This window comes from Numida meleagris, chromosome 5, assembly GCF_002078875.1.
Source record: "Numida meleagris isolate 19003 breed g44 Domestic line chromosome 5, NumMel1.0, whole genome shotgun sequence".
In the NCBI taxonomy this organism is placed as follows: domain Eukaryota; kingdom Metazoa; phylum Chordata; class Aves; order Galliformes; family Numididae; genus Numida; species Numida meleagris.
The window spans coordinates 55,433,578-55,453,620 of NC_034413.1; the positions used below are offsets into that span (position 1 = coordinate 55,433,578).

The 20,043-nt window shown below is 36.3% G+C and overlaps 1 protein-coding gene across 6 annotated transcripts in view; it reads right to left on the reverse strand.

Annotated features, from left to right (window-relative positions):
* The window catches only part of SLC4A10 (solute carrier family 4 member 10), a 180,236-nt gene that overhangs the window by 62,490 nt on the left and 97,703 nt on the right, over positions 1-20,043 (reverse strand). For all 6 annotated transcript variants that reach the window (XM_021399397.1, XM_021399394.1, XM_021399398.1 and 3 more), the window contains exons 4-5: positions 11,411-11,549; positions 3,434-3,594 (exon numbers count right to left, since the gene is read on the reverse strand). In XM_021399397.1, the coding sequence (XP_021255072.1) occupies positions 3,434-3,594; positions 11,411-11,549 (300 nt within the window). The remainder of the gene's footprint in view (positions 1-3,433; positions 3,595-11,410; positions 11,550-20,043) is intronic.

The window sequence follows — 20,043 nt, forward strand, 5'->3', positions numbered from 1 at the left end:
TACAAATACATAACACACATTTCTCCCTAAAAAAGCCTTAAGTCAAGAAAAAAGAAAAGAAAGAAACTACATATGAACAACTAATTTAGTTGTTCTTAAAAGATGAAATATAGTAATTCAGAGAGTAATCAAGAGATGAAATTTTAAACAATAACAACAAACATACTGTTGAACTGTTAATCAGAAGCACAAGAACTGAGGTTAATCTAGGGAGCGGGCTGTTGAAAACAACTGAAGCCAATAGGCTAGGAACTATTTATTTCAACTCTAACATTCAGGAATGTCATACACAGTTGGAATAGATATTAACTCCAGAGTAAAAACTATGTTTGAACTGTATAGCGCAATACATAGGATTATAACTACTGAAATTGAATAGCAACTTATTAGAAGAGATGGGAAAACATTTCCTGAGAGATCCTGCCCCATCTTCAGCTCCAGAAGTAATTTATATGGAAAAAAGAGCAGAACGCCACATTATTTGGAATTATCACATTTCTAACTTACCTAGCACACCCGCAGTGATGGCGCACTTGCCACTACTACCATTAAGGTCATTCCTTATACCAGTGCTGCCTAATTTGTGCCTTAGTAACATTTTGTTAACATTGGAGAGAACTTCATACGTAGTATTATAGTAAGAAATTACAAAGCAACATGTTTGAGGAAGAAAGATATAGCACAAATAATAGTAACAGTCAAGAGAAAATAGGAGTTTTATTTATAAGGAAGATAAAACTCGTCAGAGGAACTTAAGACAGAAGAGGAGTAATTTATAGAATGAATTGCTCACAGCAGGAGTCCGCTGAAAAATTGCTTAAAAGAAAAAAATAAAAATCTCTCATTACTTATTAAATCTGCAGTGGAAAAAATCCTTTCTCAAAGACAAAAACCCCTGCAAACTATCAGATCAGATCACCTTGTCAGAAGGACACACCTGTCACTCAGATCAAATAATATAACCAACAAAATATGCACACATCTACCACAACGTGAGGTGCTTATGAATTTAAAATAGTACATGCTAATTCAGGAAAGTCATTCTAAAGCTTCCTCTCAGGAAAAAAAAAAAAAAAAAAGATTTCCTCGTCAAAAATAAAAAAAAAAGATTAAGATATCCCAGAAGCAATACTGACTCAAAATAGCATTACAGTAATTCACCCAATTCTATACCAAGGGACAACTTATACTCATGATGAGTTTCAAACCACAATTAGTAGTGGGAATGTGGAGTTCTTGGGCACATTAACGAAAAACAAAACAAAAGAAAACCAACACGACTACAACTAATTAAGTGTTAAGAGACTATAAAAATATATTTATTTTGGTTTCACTAAATAGAATTTTCCTCCTGGGGGGATAGAGAACTTTGCTGAAGTTATTTTTATTGTGACAATCTTCTTTATCTATATGAATAAAAACAATTCTGGAAGGGATCTCTTAGTGATTGTGGAAGTAGCTGAGTGACTTCTGGATAAAAAATGCTCAAACTCAAGCTTGAAAATCTTAGTACGCTATTTAAGAAAACAGTAATAAAGAACATCAAGCAGCTGATCTGAGCACTTCTTGATTTTTAAAAAATAAATTAATAATAAAGCAGCATACTGATAAACACATTTGTTCATGCAGATCAGCTGCTTTTTGTCTTTCATGTTTAGCTGCTATCATTAATAAGAAAAGATTTCAAGCTCTGATTCAGACCATGATTCATGGGAGAACCAGATCTTAGCATACAGTAGAAACCCACACAAGTTTCTGCAGATTTGAATTTATAATATTTTGCATCAGTTTGACATGAACAATTTGGGAAAGGTAAATGCAGAGAGTAGCAAGTTTTGCTTCCACTGTTAAATATATCCCATTGAACAATATCTCCCTTATCTGATAGTTTAAATAACTAAACCAAATTATATCTGACAACTGCATAGAGTTTCATGCCATCAGTAAAACCATAGTTTTCATAATCTTGAGGGATGGAAAGTTTTCTTGCACCGTCTTTGGTATCTTGACCTCAACAAAAGGTACCTATTCTACATTTTCTGTTAGCACGCAGCTTTATCTAATATTGCCTAAACTAACATTTGTCTAAAATACCATGCAATATATAAATCGTATAAAATATCAAATATATGACTCACAGATACATCATTTTCAGAAACTTTATGAAATCCAGTAACGTAGAAGCAAGGTAAAATTTTTAATTACAAAGATATAAAGCAAGTTATACAAATAAAAGAATCCTCCATATTGTTATGGAGGACTTGGAGTCCAATACCCATGATGAGCATGAGACTAGCTCTCACTAAGCGTAGATAAATAGGAAATTAGAGATCTCAGATGATAAAATTGAATAGCTCTTTGCTCTGTGTCTTCGTTGATGGAAGGAACAGAAATTTTTAAACACGATCAAGAATACAGCACTAGAAGCTATCCAGGGCACATAAGAACAAACAGAGTAGCATCATTTTAATAATAGGTTTTAAAGTCCCTCTTAAATGCATTTATATTGTAACACGTTACCTCTGCCTTGATTGATTACAGGAAACTTACTTTATCTTATCTACTCGCAAAATTATTTATAAACAATCTAATTTAAATGAGCTGCTTTATCTGGAAAGGGAGAAAAACATATCATACTGCACTTGATGATTCTAGCATAGCCAAGCAATCACCTTCAAAGTTTTAGGATTGCTTGAGACTGTACTACACATCAGTCCTATACTGCCCCTCACACCCTGCACCATTACAGTAACAAACGTACTGCCAGTCTCCTGCAGTAACTAATTAGTCTTCATGGGAAACAGGAAATGGTTTTCAGTCTCTTATTTTTGGGACAGGAGGCTCATTCATTGTATTTGCTTGATTTCTACTTCTGTCCTCAACAACTCTAGAATTTGACCAGCCATATTCATTGAAAAGAAAACATACTCAACTTTATCTAAACTACATACATCTTAAAACTTGTTGAAAAACTTGTACATAAAAGTACTAGTTCTGACTTCATTCTTAACTCAGACATTTTTTAAACTGGTCTGATTTAGTGTTGTATAATTACAACGTATCGTCCTTTATGTTTTGTTTGTTTTTAAGCTAGATTGTCTGCAGTTAGCGTAACAGTAGCTTCAGTTTGTGAAAGTTAGCACAGATATAATTCACAATGTGCTGTGGCATTGCAGAAGAGAAGAATGTATTTGTTCTACTGAAATATATCCACAGTGTGCTCTCTTTTCCATTTTTATTCTCTCCCTTACAGAAGAATTGACTCTGAAAATAGCAAAAACTGAAAAGGCAAAAAAATAACACCAGTTGTGTCTGATTTTAGATTCTTTTCTAATACACAGAGCAAAATATTTCCAAGACTTCCCTGTAGACAACATGTATCTTGATTCTTGTAATTAATTTTTTAACTATTAAATTCAGCATCAATACATACCTGCAATTTCTTCTATTGAGTTAGCTCTCATGTCCAACAAAACTGTGCCATTCAGGATACAGCTTCTCAGCTCAAACAAGCTATGAAGTGACAGTGTGGCAACATATGGTTTGCTCCACCTCTCCCCACCATCTTCTACATCTTCTTCAAACTTCAACCACCTGTGCAAGCAACCAATTTTATAACTCCAAATAACCAATTTTACAACTGTGTATAAGAAATACAAAATACATTACTTCCATGGATATTGCAAGAGCACTGTTAAACATGTCACAAAAATGAAAATAGAAGCATATTACAAAACAATTCTGTATTTTCCAAAAACTTTCAGTAATTCTCCACCATAAAATGATAATACTATGATGGAACAAGAACAATTGTGAAAAGGATACAAGAGAAGAATTTGTTGTAGAAAAAGAAGCAGCTATACATAGTAAGAAACACTCCGTACTAAACACAAGTTTATAATTTGATCACCACAGAATAAAGAGATATCATTCATTCTAAGTAATGTATATTGAGATTCCATAAAGTGTTAATGCATCAATCTATTATCACCACCATAAGCTTTTCACAAGACACTGATATGAACTTTAGTTAGTTGCTTAGCTGCACTAAGCCACTCAAAATGGCAGTAAAACATTATGCAAAATTTAGGCTATTCTTCATTTAAAAGTTCAGTCAATTAAAATGAAAAACATCACAGGCACATAAATGTGCAAGCATGTGCACATAGAGCATACATATTTGTGTATCTTCCAAGCCCTAAAATATGGTCCTTACTCAGATAAAATAATCACTATGTGAATGATGTGAAACAGCACTTTAGAGCTCAGTAACATAACCATATCTATTTTGAGTCTCATTTGGCTCTTCTCAGGTTCTATATGACTCTCAAGAGCCTTCAATAAAGTTGAAGAAGACGCAAAACTTATATGACAGACCAAGACATTTGTTACCACCCAGCAGGATGAACTTACTCATATGACTCTTTAATAGCTTGCTGATAAAAATTACACTAAAAATATTCAAAGAATACTAAACACACAAACAAAACCCAAAAAAGTCTGTTCACACATACAGAAGTATTTTAAATTAAAGTTATTAAGTCTTTCAAGCCTACGTAGATGTTGCTGTATGTAACCATGTAGCACACAAGCCTGGCAAGCCTTGTACTTTGTACTTTCCTCCTTGCAGTAATCACTCTGTACAAGATTCTTCCTCTTCTGATGCTAAGCTGCAAGTAGCCACCACTCCTCTGACCACTCATCACCAGCAGATCTGCAACCTTACTGATGCACTTGACTGCTTCTAACTCCACCACCTGCTTCTCATCACTTCCCCATTATTTAAAAACACCATTTCCCCCCAAATTTTCCTCCTCTTTTCCACTGTAAAAATCTCCGATTTCCTGTGCCTTGCTGTCTTCTCCTCTACGTATTTAAATATTTCCCCCCCCCATTTCCTCTGTGTCAGCCAGCTTTCATATCTCATCTTTGCCCATGAGACCCTTTCCTCCACTACACTTCTATTATCTCCCTTCATAGAATTTCTCAGGTTGGAAAAGACCTTCAAGATCATCAAGTCCAACCACAGTCTAACCGTACTACCCTAACTCTAACAACCCACTGCTAAATCATGTCCCTGAGCACCACAACCAAACAGTTTTTAAACACATTCAGGGATGGTGACTCAACCACCTCCCTGGGGAGCCTGTTCCAGTGCTTAACAACCCCTTCTGTAAAGAAGTTTTTCCTGATATCCAGCCTAAACCTCCCCTGGTGCAACTTGAGGCCATTTCTCCCTGTCCTGTCACCAGCAAGAAGAGACCAGCCCCACTCTCACTGCAATCACCTTTCAGGTATTTGAAGAGAGCAATGAGATCTCCCCTCAGTCTCCTCTTCCCCAGACTAAACAGCCTCAGTTCCTTTAGTCTCTCCTCATAGGGCATATTCTCCAAGCCCTTCACAAGCCTTGCTGCCCTTCTTTGGACCTGCTCCAGCACCTCCATGTCCTTTCTGTACTGAGGCGCCCAAAACTGAACACAGCACTCAAGGTGGGGTCTCACCAGCGCTTGTTCATTGGCTTCTGTTCCTGTAAACTGTCTTAAGCACTACTTATCTGATTATACTGCTACATTCTGCCCAGTTTGGAACATAATGACCAATTCTAAATAGATTAGTAATTGCAGATAAAAGATAAACATGTTCTTAGAAGTTCCATGAAAACAGGTGACTGAACAAAAACAAGCAATCTCCTGAGCATCATAACTAGAGCTCATATCTTACTTGGACATAGAAATCATCACAAGAGTTTCAATTAAATTCCTGGGTTTATGGTGTCAATCAGACATGAAAGTTCAAGTACAGCAATAAAATCCATAGAAAACTATTACTACAACTCAGTTATTTTTTTCCATAAAGATCATATCCACCTGAGCCTTCAATCTATTTGAAGAGTATAATTTCATAGGTTGCATCCAATTTCTTATTGTTACTAAAACTTACATGTTCAAACACATCCTACATTTTTACCTAATGAGCTAACAGTCTAATGCATAAACATAAATCATACCCAGCTGAGAGAATTCTGCATTTGGACTAAATTTCTATTTTAAGAAGTGTTACATGAGTTTACTCATGAGGAGAAAATCATGCTTATTACCTTTTAGCTTTTCAGAACTATTCCTCAGATTTGTTATGTCAGATTATCCTTATTTAACACGTCAAGTGAGAAACAGTAGCAAAAAAACCATAAAACAAGTAAATCTCTTATCTTACAGTCATTCAATCATAAATGTTCAAGTGGGTTTTAAGACTAGAGTAACATTTCAACAACCCTCTGAACTCATGTACAAGATTCAAGGATAGATATGACTTTGAAATCCAAATTTGGGCATGGATTCTAAGTTTGACAGTTTTCCACATTTCAGCTCTTAGACAAATATATATATATTTACTTCTGCAGTTTGACCCCTTAAATTGATATGATTAATAAAGAAAAGCCTTTTATAATTTCCCAGAAAACAATGTTAACCCCACATATACACTGAGCTCACATGCCATGTTTTCTATGTGCTTGGAATATATCTTCTAGATAGTAACTATCCTAGTTGGGGATCTGATCACAGAGAATGGTTTAATTTGTATAGTTTTCTTGTGTTGGTAAAGTCTAGTACAGGTATACCGACAATGAGATTTAGTCCCTCTGATAGGACATTTCCTGGGACAAATCATGCCAACAAGACTTTCACCCAGGTTTGTTACTACAGGAAAAATAGATGTGTGTATATAAAAGGTCTTCTGAAGTCACCTCCTGATTTTTTTCAGGAGTCAAAAAAAAAAAAGTGTGCACACTTCACTGTAGACTTGGTTACAGCATTTTGGTGCACAATATGAAGTTGGGAGTGTTAGAACACAATCTATTTCATTGTCTGATATGTTTGCAACAGAAAGCTGTAGTATGTACTCACCTACAACCCACTCAAGATTCAATGTTATTCATGTAACCTTACAATCTGTATCAATTTCCACACCAGATTTTCCCTGACTAGGCTTTCTAGAGACTGAATCAAAGGAAATAAGCATGTCAAAAACAAAAGAGAAGTGACAAATGTGAGGATTTTTTTACCCAGTACCTTTGGGAATTTTGGTCCATTTGGAGACACATTTCCACTTCTTCATAATCCTGGGTTTTTTTTGCTAGTACATTCATTTTCTAATCAGTTACAATTAACAGTTTACTTTCTAAACTACAGTCTATCTATTTTCCTCCTTGTCTGGAATTGCAGTGTTATTCTCCTGAAATTTTCATCTGATACAAGCAAGTAATTGACATCCAGCAGTTTGACTAACACTTCCTTCAAATTAGCCACTATTTTCCAGTCATGACAGCAAGCTGCTACAGGATAGATTTGAACATGAATTGTTTTCCTAATACCTGCAATTTTCAATTGCATTACTGTATGTTCAAAGCCATAAAACCATAGAATCATTTTCAATGGAAGGGGACCTTTAAAGGTGATCTAGTCTGGGCAACACGTTCCAATGTTTCACTACTCTTATCATAAAAAAGCTTTTTCTTATAACCTACGAAAAAATCTCCCCAGTCAGCCAAAATTGTGCTTCAACATGTACCTTTTTCGGGGTATAAACTGTATGTCATTCATTCTCTACAAAATCGTACAGCTGGACCACATCCAAAAATTGTTACATTTATTATATTAGTAATAATGGCTTTTAATTTTAAACAGTATCTGTTTCTTCTAGCCTGAAAATGCAGAAAAAAATATTTTACCCCCTCTCTCCCAACAGAACGAAGTTATTTCATATTGTTTAGTGACTAATTCAATGGATGAGGCAGCTTACATTAGATCTTTGAGTGGAGCAGGCTATAGTAGTAATACACATTTTCGTGCACTAATCAATCTGCAGGAATGTTTTTGCTGATTAGAATTGTTAATCAAGAATTGAAAAATGAAGAAACAGGCAAACACTGGAGTCTCCTATCTGCTGTAAGAGGAGAAAAAAAGTCTACAAAATGATTTACTCTTCCTAACAAATTATATAGGAATAGAGCACATTTACATAAAGAACACCAAGCTTCAGTCAAATCTTATCCACGGTTCCCTTTGATATGTTACTATTTTGATCAAGCAAGAACAAAATGTCTCCAATACTTTTAAAAGTTTGCTCAAGATATTCTAAATGTTTTTTTAAGGCTGATTTGTGCATGCAGTTTCAATCAATCGAAAAAGAGGAAGATACAGATTAATTATGTAGTCATTCCAAGTCCTTGTTCCAGTAGCCCTTGGTAAAATTAATTTCGGACTCCTTAGTGATGACGCTTCCAATAAAGACAATGAGAGAAACAGCCTCTGCATCACTTTCATTTGAATTTATCTACCTGGAACTACAAAGCCTCGCAATAAAACTTACAAATACTTCCAATGGCATTTTTCACACAGATGGACAAATTATTATAAGGCTAGTACAGCAACAAACCCAGTGCTTATCATTTTTACAGCATGTTTCTAATCAGATCAGTCAAATCAAGTCCCAGATCAAACACCAATATCAAAACAGTACTTCAGAATAGCATACATAATTCTAGATAAGTGTTCAATTCTATGTCCTATACAGACTTGAATATTTCCTTACCTGTACTGAAAACACTGCTTGTCATGCACAGTAAAAGATGATTATTTTTTTATATTGACACCTCACTGTCATTCAGAACATCACCACTCCTTCTCTCAACTCCATATTAAACATCATCTCATTTCTATCACTGTACTCCGATATTCTGGATGTATTCAAGGCCAGGCTGGATGGGCTTTTGAGCAATCTGGTCTAGAGGGAGGTGTTCTGCCCATAGCAGGAGGGTTGGAATGGATGATCTTAAAGGTCCCTTCCAATCCAAACCATTTTACGATTCTGTTGTGTATGATATGCTTATCTATTTCTAGAGTAACAATACCTCCAAATATCTTAGCAAGTTTTAACACAATCCTATTTTTGTTTCAATCAATAACAAGGCTATTTTATAGGACTAGTTCTTTTTCTTCTGTGTCTCTTTCCCTCACACTGTTTCATCTTTCAGCACAACCTCCTCAATTAGCTCCTTACCCATTAATGCAATTTTTACAATAAAACAGAGTTTAAGTAATAAACTCATGGCAATATCACATCAAAAGTTTTACTAAAGAAATAAATCCGATCTACTGTTTTTCCTATCAAAAAACCAATTATCTGATTAAATAGAATCATTAAGTTAGTCTGACATGATACACTACTGAACTTCAACCAATTTTCCATTTAGTTCCAAGTCTACCATTATTCTTTCCTCCAAATATTAAGTCTTGCGTACCTCTGAAACCCAAATAACAGCCCTATGTTTGTTTAGGCCACTTTTATTCTTTCTTGTAAGAGTGTTGCTATGTTTGTTATAATACAAGTCACCTGACAGATTCACAGAAAGATAGGATTTAACATATCCATTGAAGTTCTTGTTCTTTCAGCTTTCTGAGATATAAATTATTGCACCCTCTTATTTACACAGGTAAAGCATCATGATTCTTAATTCCATCTTGATGGATGTCATCTACCTGGACTTCTCCAAAGCCTTTGACAGGGTCCCTCATCACATCCTTCTCTCTAAATTGGAGAGGTATGGATTTGAAGGATGGACTGTTCGGTGGGTTAAGAACTGGTTGGCTGGTCGCAGCCAAAGGGTTGTGATAAATGGTTCTGTGTCAGGGTGGAGGCCGGTCACGAGTGGTGTTCCCCAAGGCTCAGTTCTGGACAAGTTCAGCACTTGTCAGGGGGGATTGAGACTCAGTGACCCTTGAGGTCCTTTTCAACCCAAGCCATTCTATGATTCTATGATCTTGGATATCATCATTTCACTGCCATATACTCCTTTTCTAACAGCAATTCACCCCATGTCAAATGTTGTCCAAGATTTTTGAATCCAAACTAAAAAAGATAATTCAACTGGACCAGTTGTTTCTGCATGGGAGCCTCACTCCATCTTATTTGTAAGAAAGGTGTTTTTACTATTTAATTATATAAGTTCATGGTCAATCTATTGGTCTTCCAGCTTTTAGTACTTCCTGTATCTTCTGAACTCCAAAATACAGTTTTCCTGACTAATTTTTTCTCACATTTTTCAACAATCTTATCTCTGTTTACCAAATTTTGATTCTTTATTTACCAAATGACAATAGGAAGGGCTGTACAGATAGATCAATGTAAACCCTTATTTTTTTTTCATTTCCATCTATCTTTTTAGCTATTTATCTTAATGAAAATGGTTGCAATTTGTCAGAAACATCTTTTCAGTGATTTGCAAGGGAAATTTTTAAGTTGAACCAAAGCAGAAATTGTTTTCCTGTTAAAAATAACATAAGCCACTGATGTTTTTTTTCCACAATACAAGCTGATACATTTCTTAGAAGAGGTCCTATATATCTCTAATCAGTATGAGAATACTGCAGATTACTACTTTGATTAGATTTTCTCTCTCTGAATACTAATAAGATTATTTAGGAGCACCATTACACTCATTCTGCAATACAATTCCCATATGAGTATTTTCTACATGTAAAGTTCTATACTTAGCTTCTGCCTGTTCCTCTTATGGACCTATAAAGGAAGAGAAGATCATAGAAAATTTTGCAGCCCTCTGGGAAAGTAGGAATTTGCAGTAAAAATAAAGGGAAAATGAAGAGCTTAGGTACATAATTTCCTACAAAATGCTTTTGAAAATTTAAATTCAATTTTTATCCTAAGGACACCAAAGATCCAGTCAAAGCTGCCCAGAAATCAGTGGAAGAATGTTGTCAACAAATGTTGATAGAGAAAGATGCAATTAAGTTTCTAAGAAGAAAAATGAAACTAAGCAAGTGTGATTTAGGTGCCTGAGGAAACAAGCATGCAAAAACAAAATTTATTCTCTAATGATTTTTTTTTCCAGCAGAAATGCAATCTAAACAGTTCTTTTTGCATTAATTTAGCAGAAAAAAAAAATCTAACATTAAGTGTCAACAGTAACTGCTCAGTGACAACTAGAACATGTAAAGGTTTTATTGCTCCAAAAGTAATCTTATTCCTTGCTTTAATCTTTTACCAGATTCTTGAGGATTCAAACATAATACACAGTTCAAAAATCTATTAAAATGAAGAGCTAAAATATGAATAAAACTAGGAATCCATAATTCATGTACATAGTATGCTTACTTTGATTTTTTTCCCTTGATATTTATTTTGACCTATATTTCACAAATCCAGATGAAAACATTTGGCTCTAAAAAACAACAAATGCTGTAGTAATACTAGCAGTCTAAGGATTAAAATTATGGTTTTATTTAAGCTCTACATCCAAAATCTGTTCCTGAGCTTGCCACAGCTTTGAAATTATTGCTCTGTATACCAATCGCAGCAGATAATTAAAAAAAAAAACCATGAAAAAACTTACCTTGCTGTCTCCCTCCACTCAGCATCCTCTCCTTCACGCCAACAAATTTCATCAAGCTCAGTAAAGAGATCATGAGGAATGTGTTCCTCATCATCATCTTCTGTTCCAAGAATAAACTGCACCCTTTGTGATGGAGTATCTGGAAGAAACACAAAAATACCAAGTCTAGAGCACAATTTTTTTCCCAGACCCTTTCTCTAACATCACTTACTGGTACACACAAAACATTGTTATAAGAATATTTATACATAAACATTTTCAGATTGAGACCTCTATATACTGTAGGGATCTAGTCTGCTAATGAAATAAAATCATCTAAAGACAGAACATGATATACAGAAGTATAAACTATTGGAAGTTGGAACAATATCTCATAGTAAAAGCAGCAGCATAGTTAGAGCTGATTAAAGTGATTTACTCCACTGCCACAAAAACCACTTTGCTACGTTGTAAATCTGCATCTATAGATCTAGCTGTTCACAAATCTGGTGAACTGTATTTGCATTCTTTATTTTACCTAGCAGGAGAAAGAAAACAAAAATCAACCTCTCTAATACCTGGGAACTTCTGCCATTGCTTGACCCTTTGAAAACTGCTATATAGTTAGGCTGTTCCATATGAACATGTTGTTTGTCCGCCCTAACATCCCCATTTTATTCTTACTGTCTCTCATTTACATTTCTGTTATCCTTTATATTACTTCACAATCCTTCATTTCAGAACACTCCATGTATTTCAAGGATGTACTTTTCTTCTTTCATGTCACTCAGAAAGTTTCTAGAACTCATAGAGCACTTTAATGTACTTGTATATTCAGCTCAAATTTTGTAAGTCTAGAATAATAATTTTAAAGCCTACTTATTACTTCACAAAGAAACCCAGGGTGAAATACAGGAGAGTAGGTAAACAAAGAGATGGCTCAAGTGCTACTAAAAGCTTTAGGGAACACAGTGGCAGAAGGAACAGCTAAGGGAACAGAAATTATTTTTGGCAAATGATTAAAGAACAGAAGTAACTTCCACTTCACCATTTCCTTTGTTGCTCCTTTCTCTCCTTTTTTTCTTTAACAACATTTCAAGCCTGCTTTTATTCTAGACCCTCTTCCAGTCTCTCTCTACCTATTTATTTTTTTATTAAATTATGATCCTCATATCCACACATTGGTATATTCTTACAGAACAATAAAGAAAATAAAAACAGCAGGGTGTGATGTGAGACTAGGAAGTGCATCCTGGTCAGGAACTGTGCAATTTGTTAAGAATATTCCCCAGAAGGAAAAAACCTCAATGAGATATCAGCTTAGAAAGGACAAGCACATATGACTACTAACAGATCATGAAAAACAACCTACTTTGGGAAAGAGCTGGACTGAGTGAGAATATGAGAATAAGCACTGCCAAGAACATCCCGTACTCTTGATAAAATCAACACCACGAATGGATTCAGTGATTAACAGCAACAGCTACTGTTAATTAATAAATTAGTGTAGTACAGCAGAGCTGCAGTTTTATATGATCATAGAACGGTTTGAGTTGGAAGGGACCTTTAAGATCATCTGGTTCCAACCCCTCTGCTATAGGCAGGGACACCTCCTGTCATAAGGTGGCTACCACCTTGTGACAGTTTTGATGTTCATGCAAATGCATGCTTTCAGTATGTGAAGGAAAACAGAGGATTTCTGAAGTCAGGTAAGTAACAACAAAACACCTTATAGCCACTGTTTGCTCTAAGTCTCCCGTCTAACACATGGCTAGTTGATTGACACCAGTGAAGAATCTACATAAAGGACAAAAAATGCACTGAGTTCCCTATTTCTTTGTTAACACACCAGTGAAACTAGCTGCTAGATTCTGGACACTATTTTTGCTACTTGTGTTTGCTTCTGAATATATATATATGCATATACACACACACAGTTTTATTTGTAATACAGTAATTTTATTTCAAGGACAAAACCCTAACAGAATTATTGCTATTAAGCAATAGCAACAACAAAAGAAGTAGATCTGTTGGTTCTGCTTATAAAACTGAGTTAACAGGATTACACATGCAAGCAATGCCAGATAGATTTGGCTTTTATTCACAGGAGAAATAAATATCAAATATGTCATTAATGTGTTATATAGAAAATGAGTAATGTGTGATTCAAAAACACTATGAAAGAATACCTCAATTGCTAACTGTCAAACTGTGATAACTTAATCCTCACTGTAAAAGCACAATATTTGCAAAATAGGTTGCTCAATTTTTCAAGTCAAGGAAAACAGAAACTGGTTTGAACATGTCCATGTCTATTTCCACTTTAAGTAGAAAAGGCAGCTTTAAAAATATATATATATTATTTTATTAACTATATTTCTAGAAAGCAATGAAAGTAATCTAGATTGAGCTAAAAGAATAAATGAATGAGATTAATTTCTTAAATTATTATTTCTATTACTGCAGTTGTTTTATAACAGAACACAGAGAAATTACAAGCAACGTAAGTTTTAAGTTGCACAATAAGCAGCTGATGATTATTCCAAGTAAATGGCTCATCCCACTAGCTCAGAAAATCCTTTAGGACCAGCTGGGACTGGGCAGAAAGCAGTCTGCTGCATGACAGGAGCAGGACTACTGTCAATACCACACTTGGCTGAGCCATCTCAGTCAGGAAAAGCTGAAGCAGTTTTCTATTTACTGTGGCTACACAAGCTCATGGGAGCCTACTGCCAAATCCAGCATTACACTTGGGCTAATGCTCACATCATCCACACAGCGCTCACACAGACACCCACACTACCTCTGATGCCTCAAATTCATTTCCCATCTGAAAACTTAAGGATTACAGTTTTAAAAATCTGTACCTTCAGTGCACGACCAAAAGGATAGAAATTAAGATCTGGCAGATACGTTGTTGTAAAAAGCACAAATTCAAACTGGGATTCAGTATCACAGAAAGGAAGTGATCCCACAGCTACCAGACATACTGCTCAGTGGTGTCGTTACCTTCAGTCTAAAGTAATTAACGTCCCCAAACCAAAAGAAAAATATGCACACAGATGTGCCAAAACAACAGAGCTAAAAATCAGAACTGGATATCACTTAATTCCCAGATGACAACAGGAAACGTGTTCTGGGACCACATCTGAAAGCAGGTCATAGAATCATAGAATGGCTTGGGTTGAAAAGGACCTCAAAGATCATCTAGTCTCAACCCCCCTGACAAGTGCAGGGTCGCCAACCACCAGACCAGGCTGCCCAGAGCCACGTCCAGTCTGGCCTTGAACGCCTCCAGGGACGGGGCATCCACAACCTCCCTGGGCAACCTGTTCCAGTGCGTCACCACCCTCTGTGCGAAAAACTTCCTTCTAATATCTAACCTAAATCTCCCCTGTCTCAGCTTAAAACCATTCCCCCTTGTCCTAACGCTATCTACCCTCACAAACAATCGATCCCCCTCCTCCTCCTGACCCCACTTGAGGTGGGGTAAGAAAGTAGAACTGTTCAGACGGTGGTGAGGCACGGGCACAGGCTGCCCAGAGAAGTTGTGGATGCTCCATATCTGGAAGTACTCAAGGCCAGGTCAGATGGGCCCTGGGCAGCCTGATCTGGTGGGCGGCAACCCTGCCAATTGCAAGTGGTTTGAACTGGATGATCTTTAAGGACCCTTCCAACCCAACCTATTCACTGATTCTATGATTCTTCGCCTCTCCGTGTAAGTTGAGCTCCGAAAAGAACATACTCCACTGCACCGCTCAGAGTGAAATGCAGCTCCTCCTCAGTGTGTGTCACGATTTCTCCCAAGGCAAAGTGCCCTGTCATTAGGCAGAACTGCATATAGTCTGCTCAAGCCATACCACAAGCAGAATCACAGTCTTGGGTGCGTATCAATTATACTCCACATTTTGTCCTCCTCTCTGATGAAATCTAAGAATGGTACAAAAATGTATTTCTGGTAATATTTGCGCTATAACCTTGATTGTCAGAACAGGATTCTGCATTTCTAATCCTGTTGGGAACCTGAATTTAAGGTCAGTATTAGTAGGCTAATACTTTCTAAATTAGAAAACATATTACACATTAAAATATCAGTTACATTAAAGAATTTTGCATAAGATAGTGAGCATCATAGAAAACGTTTAATTCCTACCTCATGCTCTAGTACAATGACAGTGGATTAGTACTAAACAATCTTTTCCTGATTGTTCTCTGCATAGGACAGGCTGTAGACAGGGTGTGAACTGGCTTAACATATCTGACATCAATAACAATTTTCTTCAAGTCAAAAAGGAAGTGGCGTGAACAATTCAAAAGAAAGGATCACTTCACACAAACATTCATTACCCTCCTGCTTATGTTCACCAAGAAAGTGGTGGGTGTGGGTTCTCCCCCCCCACCTCCATCCCGTGCAGACGAGAGTTTGCCCTTCAGCTCAGCAACTAGGAAACGCAGTGGTAATTACTTTTTTTATTAGAAATATGATTAAAAAAATAAAACAAATTTGCATTACTAAAGTACACACAAAATAGTAAACAGACGTATAGTACACTTCTGAAAATCTCTTCAAAGACCTTAGAAACTGTCTGTTAGGTTGGGATAAAACATTACTTTGCTCCTGTTTTCAGTAAACTCTGCATTTGCCCTCACTTGAATTGTTTCCATTACCCCAGGGCTATGACAAATAACCTTATCTTTTTTATCTCACAATATGGACAATCCCCAAGCTTCTATTTCTCTTCTTTCACCCAACTCTTAAAACTGCAGTTACAATACATTATTTTAATCCAGATTTACTGCAATCCGTTCCACAGCTGTCTAGATATTCAGACTTCCAAGTTCATCTTTCAGCAGACAAAGCACAGTTAAGAGGAGGGGAATTCTCCTAACAGCTGTACTGTTTGTGAATAAATTAATTTTCCCCATTAATGCCCCTTTGAGGTTTGAGATGAGCTATTTAATATAGTCAGCTGAGTTCTTTGATTATACTTTTCCGCAAGCCTCTCTACTGAGAGAAGTCCCCCTTTGCAATTCAAGCATTTGCTGGTCTTACCTTCAGAGCACCTTTCCTGAAACCTGCATACAGTCTTCTACTCATCTCGCTTCCAGGGCTGCTCAGCTTCCCTTGCCACATCTAATATCATGAGTTACAAGTCTCTTTAAAACTAGAGAATTATTAAAGCTAGTTTTCAAGATAGCAAAGCAAAACTTGCACCAGTCCCACCCATGCCTAGTTCTCTGGAGGACACCACAGGAGAATGAAATCAACCCCCAGAACTCACAGCTGTGTTCACTTCACCCTCATCAAACCTGACCTTAACAACCTGCTACAAGGAGCTGATGTCTTCCTATTCTACCCCATTTTGAAATAAGATACACTGAAAATTACCAGTAAAATCCACCTGCAAACAAGCAAGTATAAACCTGCTAGCTAAGGGGAACCTGCACTCTCTTTCCAGTACTGGAAGTACTTTTCCAGGCTGATAGTCGTCCCCACTTAGCTTGTGGCCCTGCAGCCTGCTGGGGCTGGCCCCCATTACCCTCCCAGCAAACAGCATTGAGGAGCTGCTCTAGCCTAGAGACAGCTTTTTTTGACAAATTAGTTTTAACTTGAATCAATTCCCTTATTTAATTCATGAACAGCCACTAGCACCACAAGGAAAGCTGTGGAGGAGAGGAACTTAAAGCCAGCGTGAAACTGGAACCTTAATCACAACAGTAGTGTTTCAGCTGTAACAATAGCCCTCTTCAGCAGAGCAAACAGCGTTACTGTACTTTAACTAGAGTGGATAATTTCACTGGATTTCTCTTTCCTTTCTATAAATTATGAGGTGAGATAGTCAAAATCAAGATCTTGCAGTTGCTTAGCTTACAATTTTTATACCCGAAAACCTTTCCACGAGCAAGCCATGTAATCTGAAAATTATACAAAGACGCACCCTTATTGCAAATGGAAACAACTTGTACAAACCCATCTCATCAAGAGGCAACCAACAGTCAGTGAGACACAGATGTAGGGAAAACAAAAATAACATTTCCGTAAGTATTCTGTGCCCCCACGTGACACGGCTCACTACTTTTTACTCCACTAACTACATAATCTACATATTATTTGTCTACAAACTCTGAATCTGCACATTGAGAACATTTGGGTTATTTTTGAAAAGTGACAGTAGGAGATAAATATTTTTTTTTCCCAGAAAAGCTTATGAGCTGTCATCCAAATGTTCTAAAAAATCTATTAAAATCTATGATATGCAGAAACAATCCCTCAGAAAGTAGCTGATACAGCTTTCTCAGCCATGATTCAAAGGGATTACCGAGAAGCTTCCAACCATGGGCATTACACTGAACACAGGTGTTTTACAGCCACACTGATACAGGGAATTGAAAGCTTTGTTTTCCACTAGATAGGAACCAGGTGGGCACCTGTCCATTCAGCCCCATGGCACCATGTGCATGCAACTCCTAATGAAACTTCATAGATGAAGTTATAAATTATGCAGTTTAAATTATGACCCACCTCCCAGAAAAAATGCTTTATCTCATTAACTACAGTCTGGAGCACTTCATGTCTGAATATTTCAGGACTACTTATTCCAGCATCTCTATTATTCAGTTCTCACATCTTTGGCTTTTATTATACCTCCCTTTCATACTTTGCTACTTCAAAACATTGCTAATTTATTCTCTTGTATCATAAAAATCCTCCTGTATTTTTCTGATTTACTTCAAAGCACTGTTTTCTATAAGACAGTCTCACAGTGCTTATTTTCTCTATCTATCTTCTTGCACCTGCTTGTTGAAATGCTTTTTCTTTACCATCCTCCCCTCAATTCTCCAAAAATGCAGCCTCTTACTATTCAGCAGAAATGTGTTAAAAGAGGCCCATGATGAGAGGGAGCAAAGCATTTTTGTATGTTCAATTAAGTCAGAACGATCAATAAATTAAGGGAATATTTCAGCTCTGTACTCTTAGGTAGCACTGGCCTTCATGCCAACTTACACACTCAGAAAAGGAAGTGCCTTTGTCTTCCTTGCAACTTCCTTGAGCCACTGGGTACTGTTATAACCTTGTGGCCATAGGCAATGAGAGATAAGAAGCATTACTGAGGTTTAGTGGATGCAGATTTAGTGAGGGAACTATCCTTCACTCCCTCTCAGAAAATAAATCATACAAAAAATATTTATTTTTTCTCTATCTAGGTTTTAGCACAACAAGCTGCTAAAACTCCCGTAAGGAAATCCTCAGCAAAAAACAAGAACATGGATGTAGACTACCATTAATCCTTGAATAATTTTGTCTGCCTGCTCTGATTGCACTTAACCCCTAAAAAGCTATATAATTTTAAGTCTTATGAAGGCAAATCTCTTTTGGTGTTGTCTATGCAGTCCCACTTTTATGCCTGGACAGACAGATGTCAAAGCTTAGTCGACGTTTGGTTCAAGAGACCTAGATAGCTGAGGGGAAGGATCCTCAAATTTTACTATTTAGATATTATTTCAAGGTTGAAAACTGGATATTTCCAGATTTTTCTGAGTGTTTAATAGTTCTGCTGTTGGCTCTCTTAGAAAAATCATTGTAATCACTTAAACATTTCAAAGAATATCTTCAGCATTCTGGCTCTGGAGAAGATCAAGATGTTTCTGGCCTATATCTTGTCTATCCTGGTCATTACAAAAGTAATAATTTTAAGTGCCATGACCTACACAACCTCCACATGGCAGTCATAATTACTTCATAAGTGAAAATTTGACTTACAAATGTGCAGTCTTACACTTATTTCAAACAAGTATACCTGCAGACAAGCTTGCTAACTTACAGATGCACTTCAAAACCTTATATATATATGTGTATATATAAATTATTGCCATTCCATTTTTGGAGCTCCCCAGAATATAAGCTGATTTTCAGTTTAAAGAGAATTGTATGCAAATATGCGTATTTTTATTTGCACGCTGTCAAGGACTACTAAACTGAGCCATCTCAGTTTATTTTTGCTTTTGACATTAGGAAGGACATAGGCCTAGGACTCCAGAAGTTGAAAGAACAGAGTTAAGTTTTCTGCCAAAATGTGTCACTTAAATAAAACCAGATGACTCAATAGAAGACACTGCTTCATAGTTTTAAAAAATGTCATTTGGTTAATGTAACTTTCAATTGTTTCTTTTTAATCCGACATTATGTGCATATATGCATATCCTTTCTGAAAACCATTTTAATAATTTATGAACTCTTGTTGTTTTCCAAGAAACTGATTTAAATACAATGTAGTCCTCATACATTTGAAATGCATTCCAGACAAAAACAGCTCAGCCAATTTTTCTTCAGTTTTCAAAGCATTTCATATTTACTACATTTGAAAAAGTCTTTGCTTTCTGATTCATTTTCAGGATTGTGAAATATGTGAGTATTTCAAGGTCTTTCCAATGCACTTAACTACCAGCACTTAAAAACTATTTGGTCCAAAGCAAGTCAATTACATAACACAAACTTCAGCTTAAAATAATGTCTTATAATGACTATTCTGTAACCTGAAATTACAGTTACCCAATGATTTAAAAACATTCTTTTGCACACTGACAACTGATTTCTTATACATGCTTTCATTAAATTTCAGCACCTATTATAGGCCTGGACATTTCAGCACACA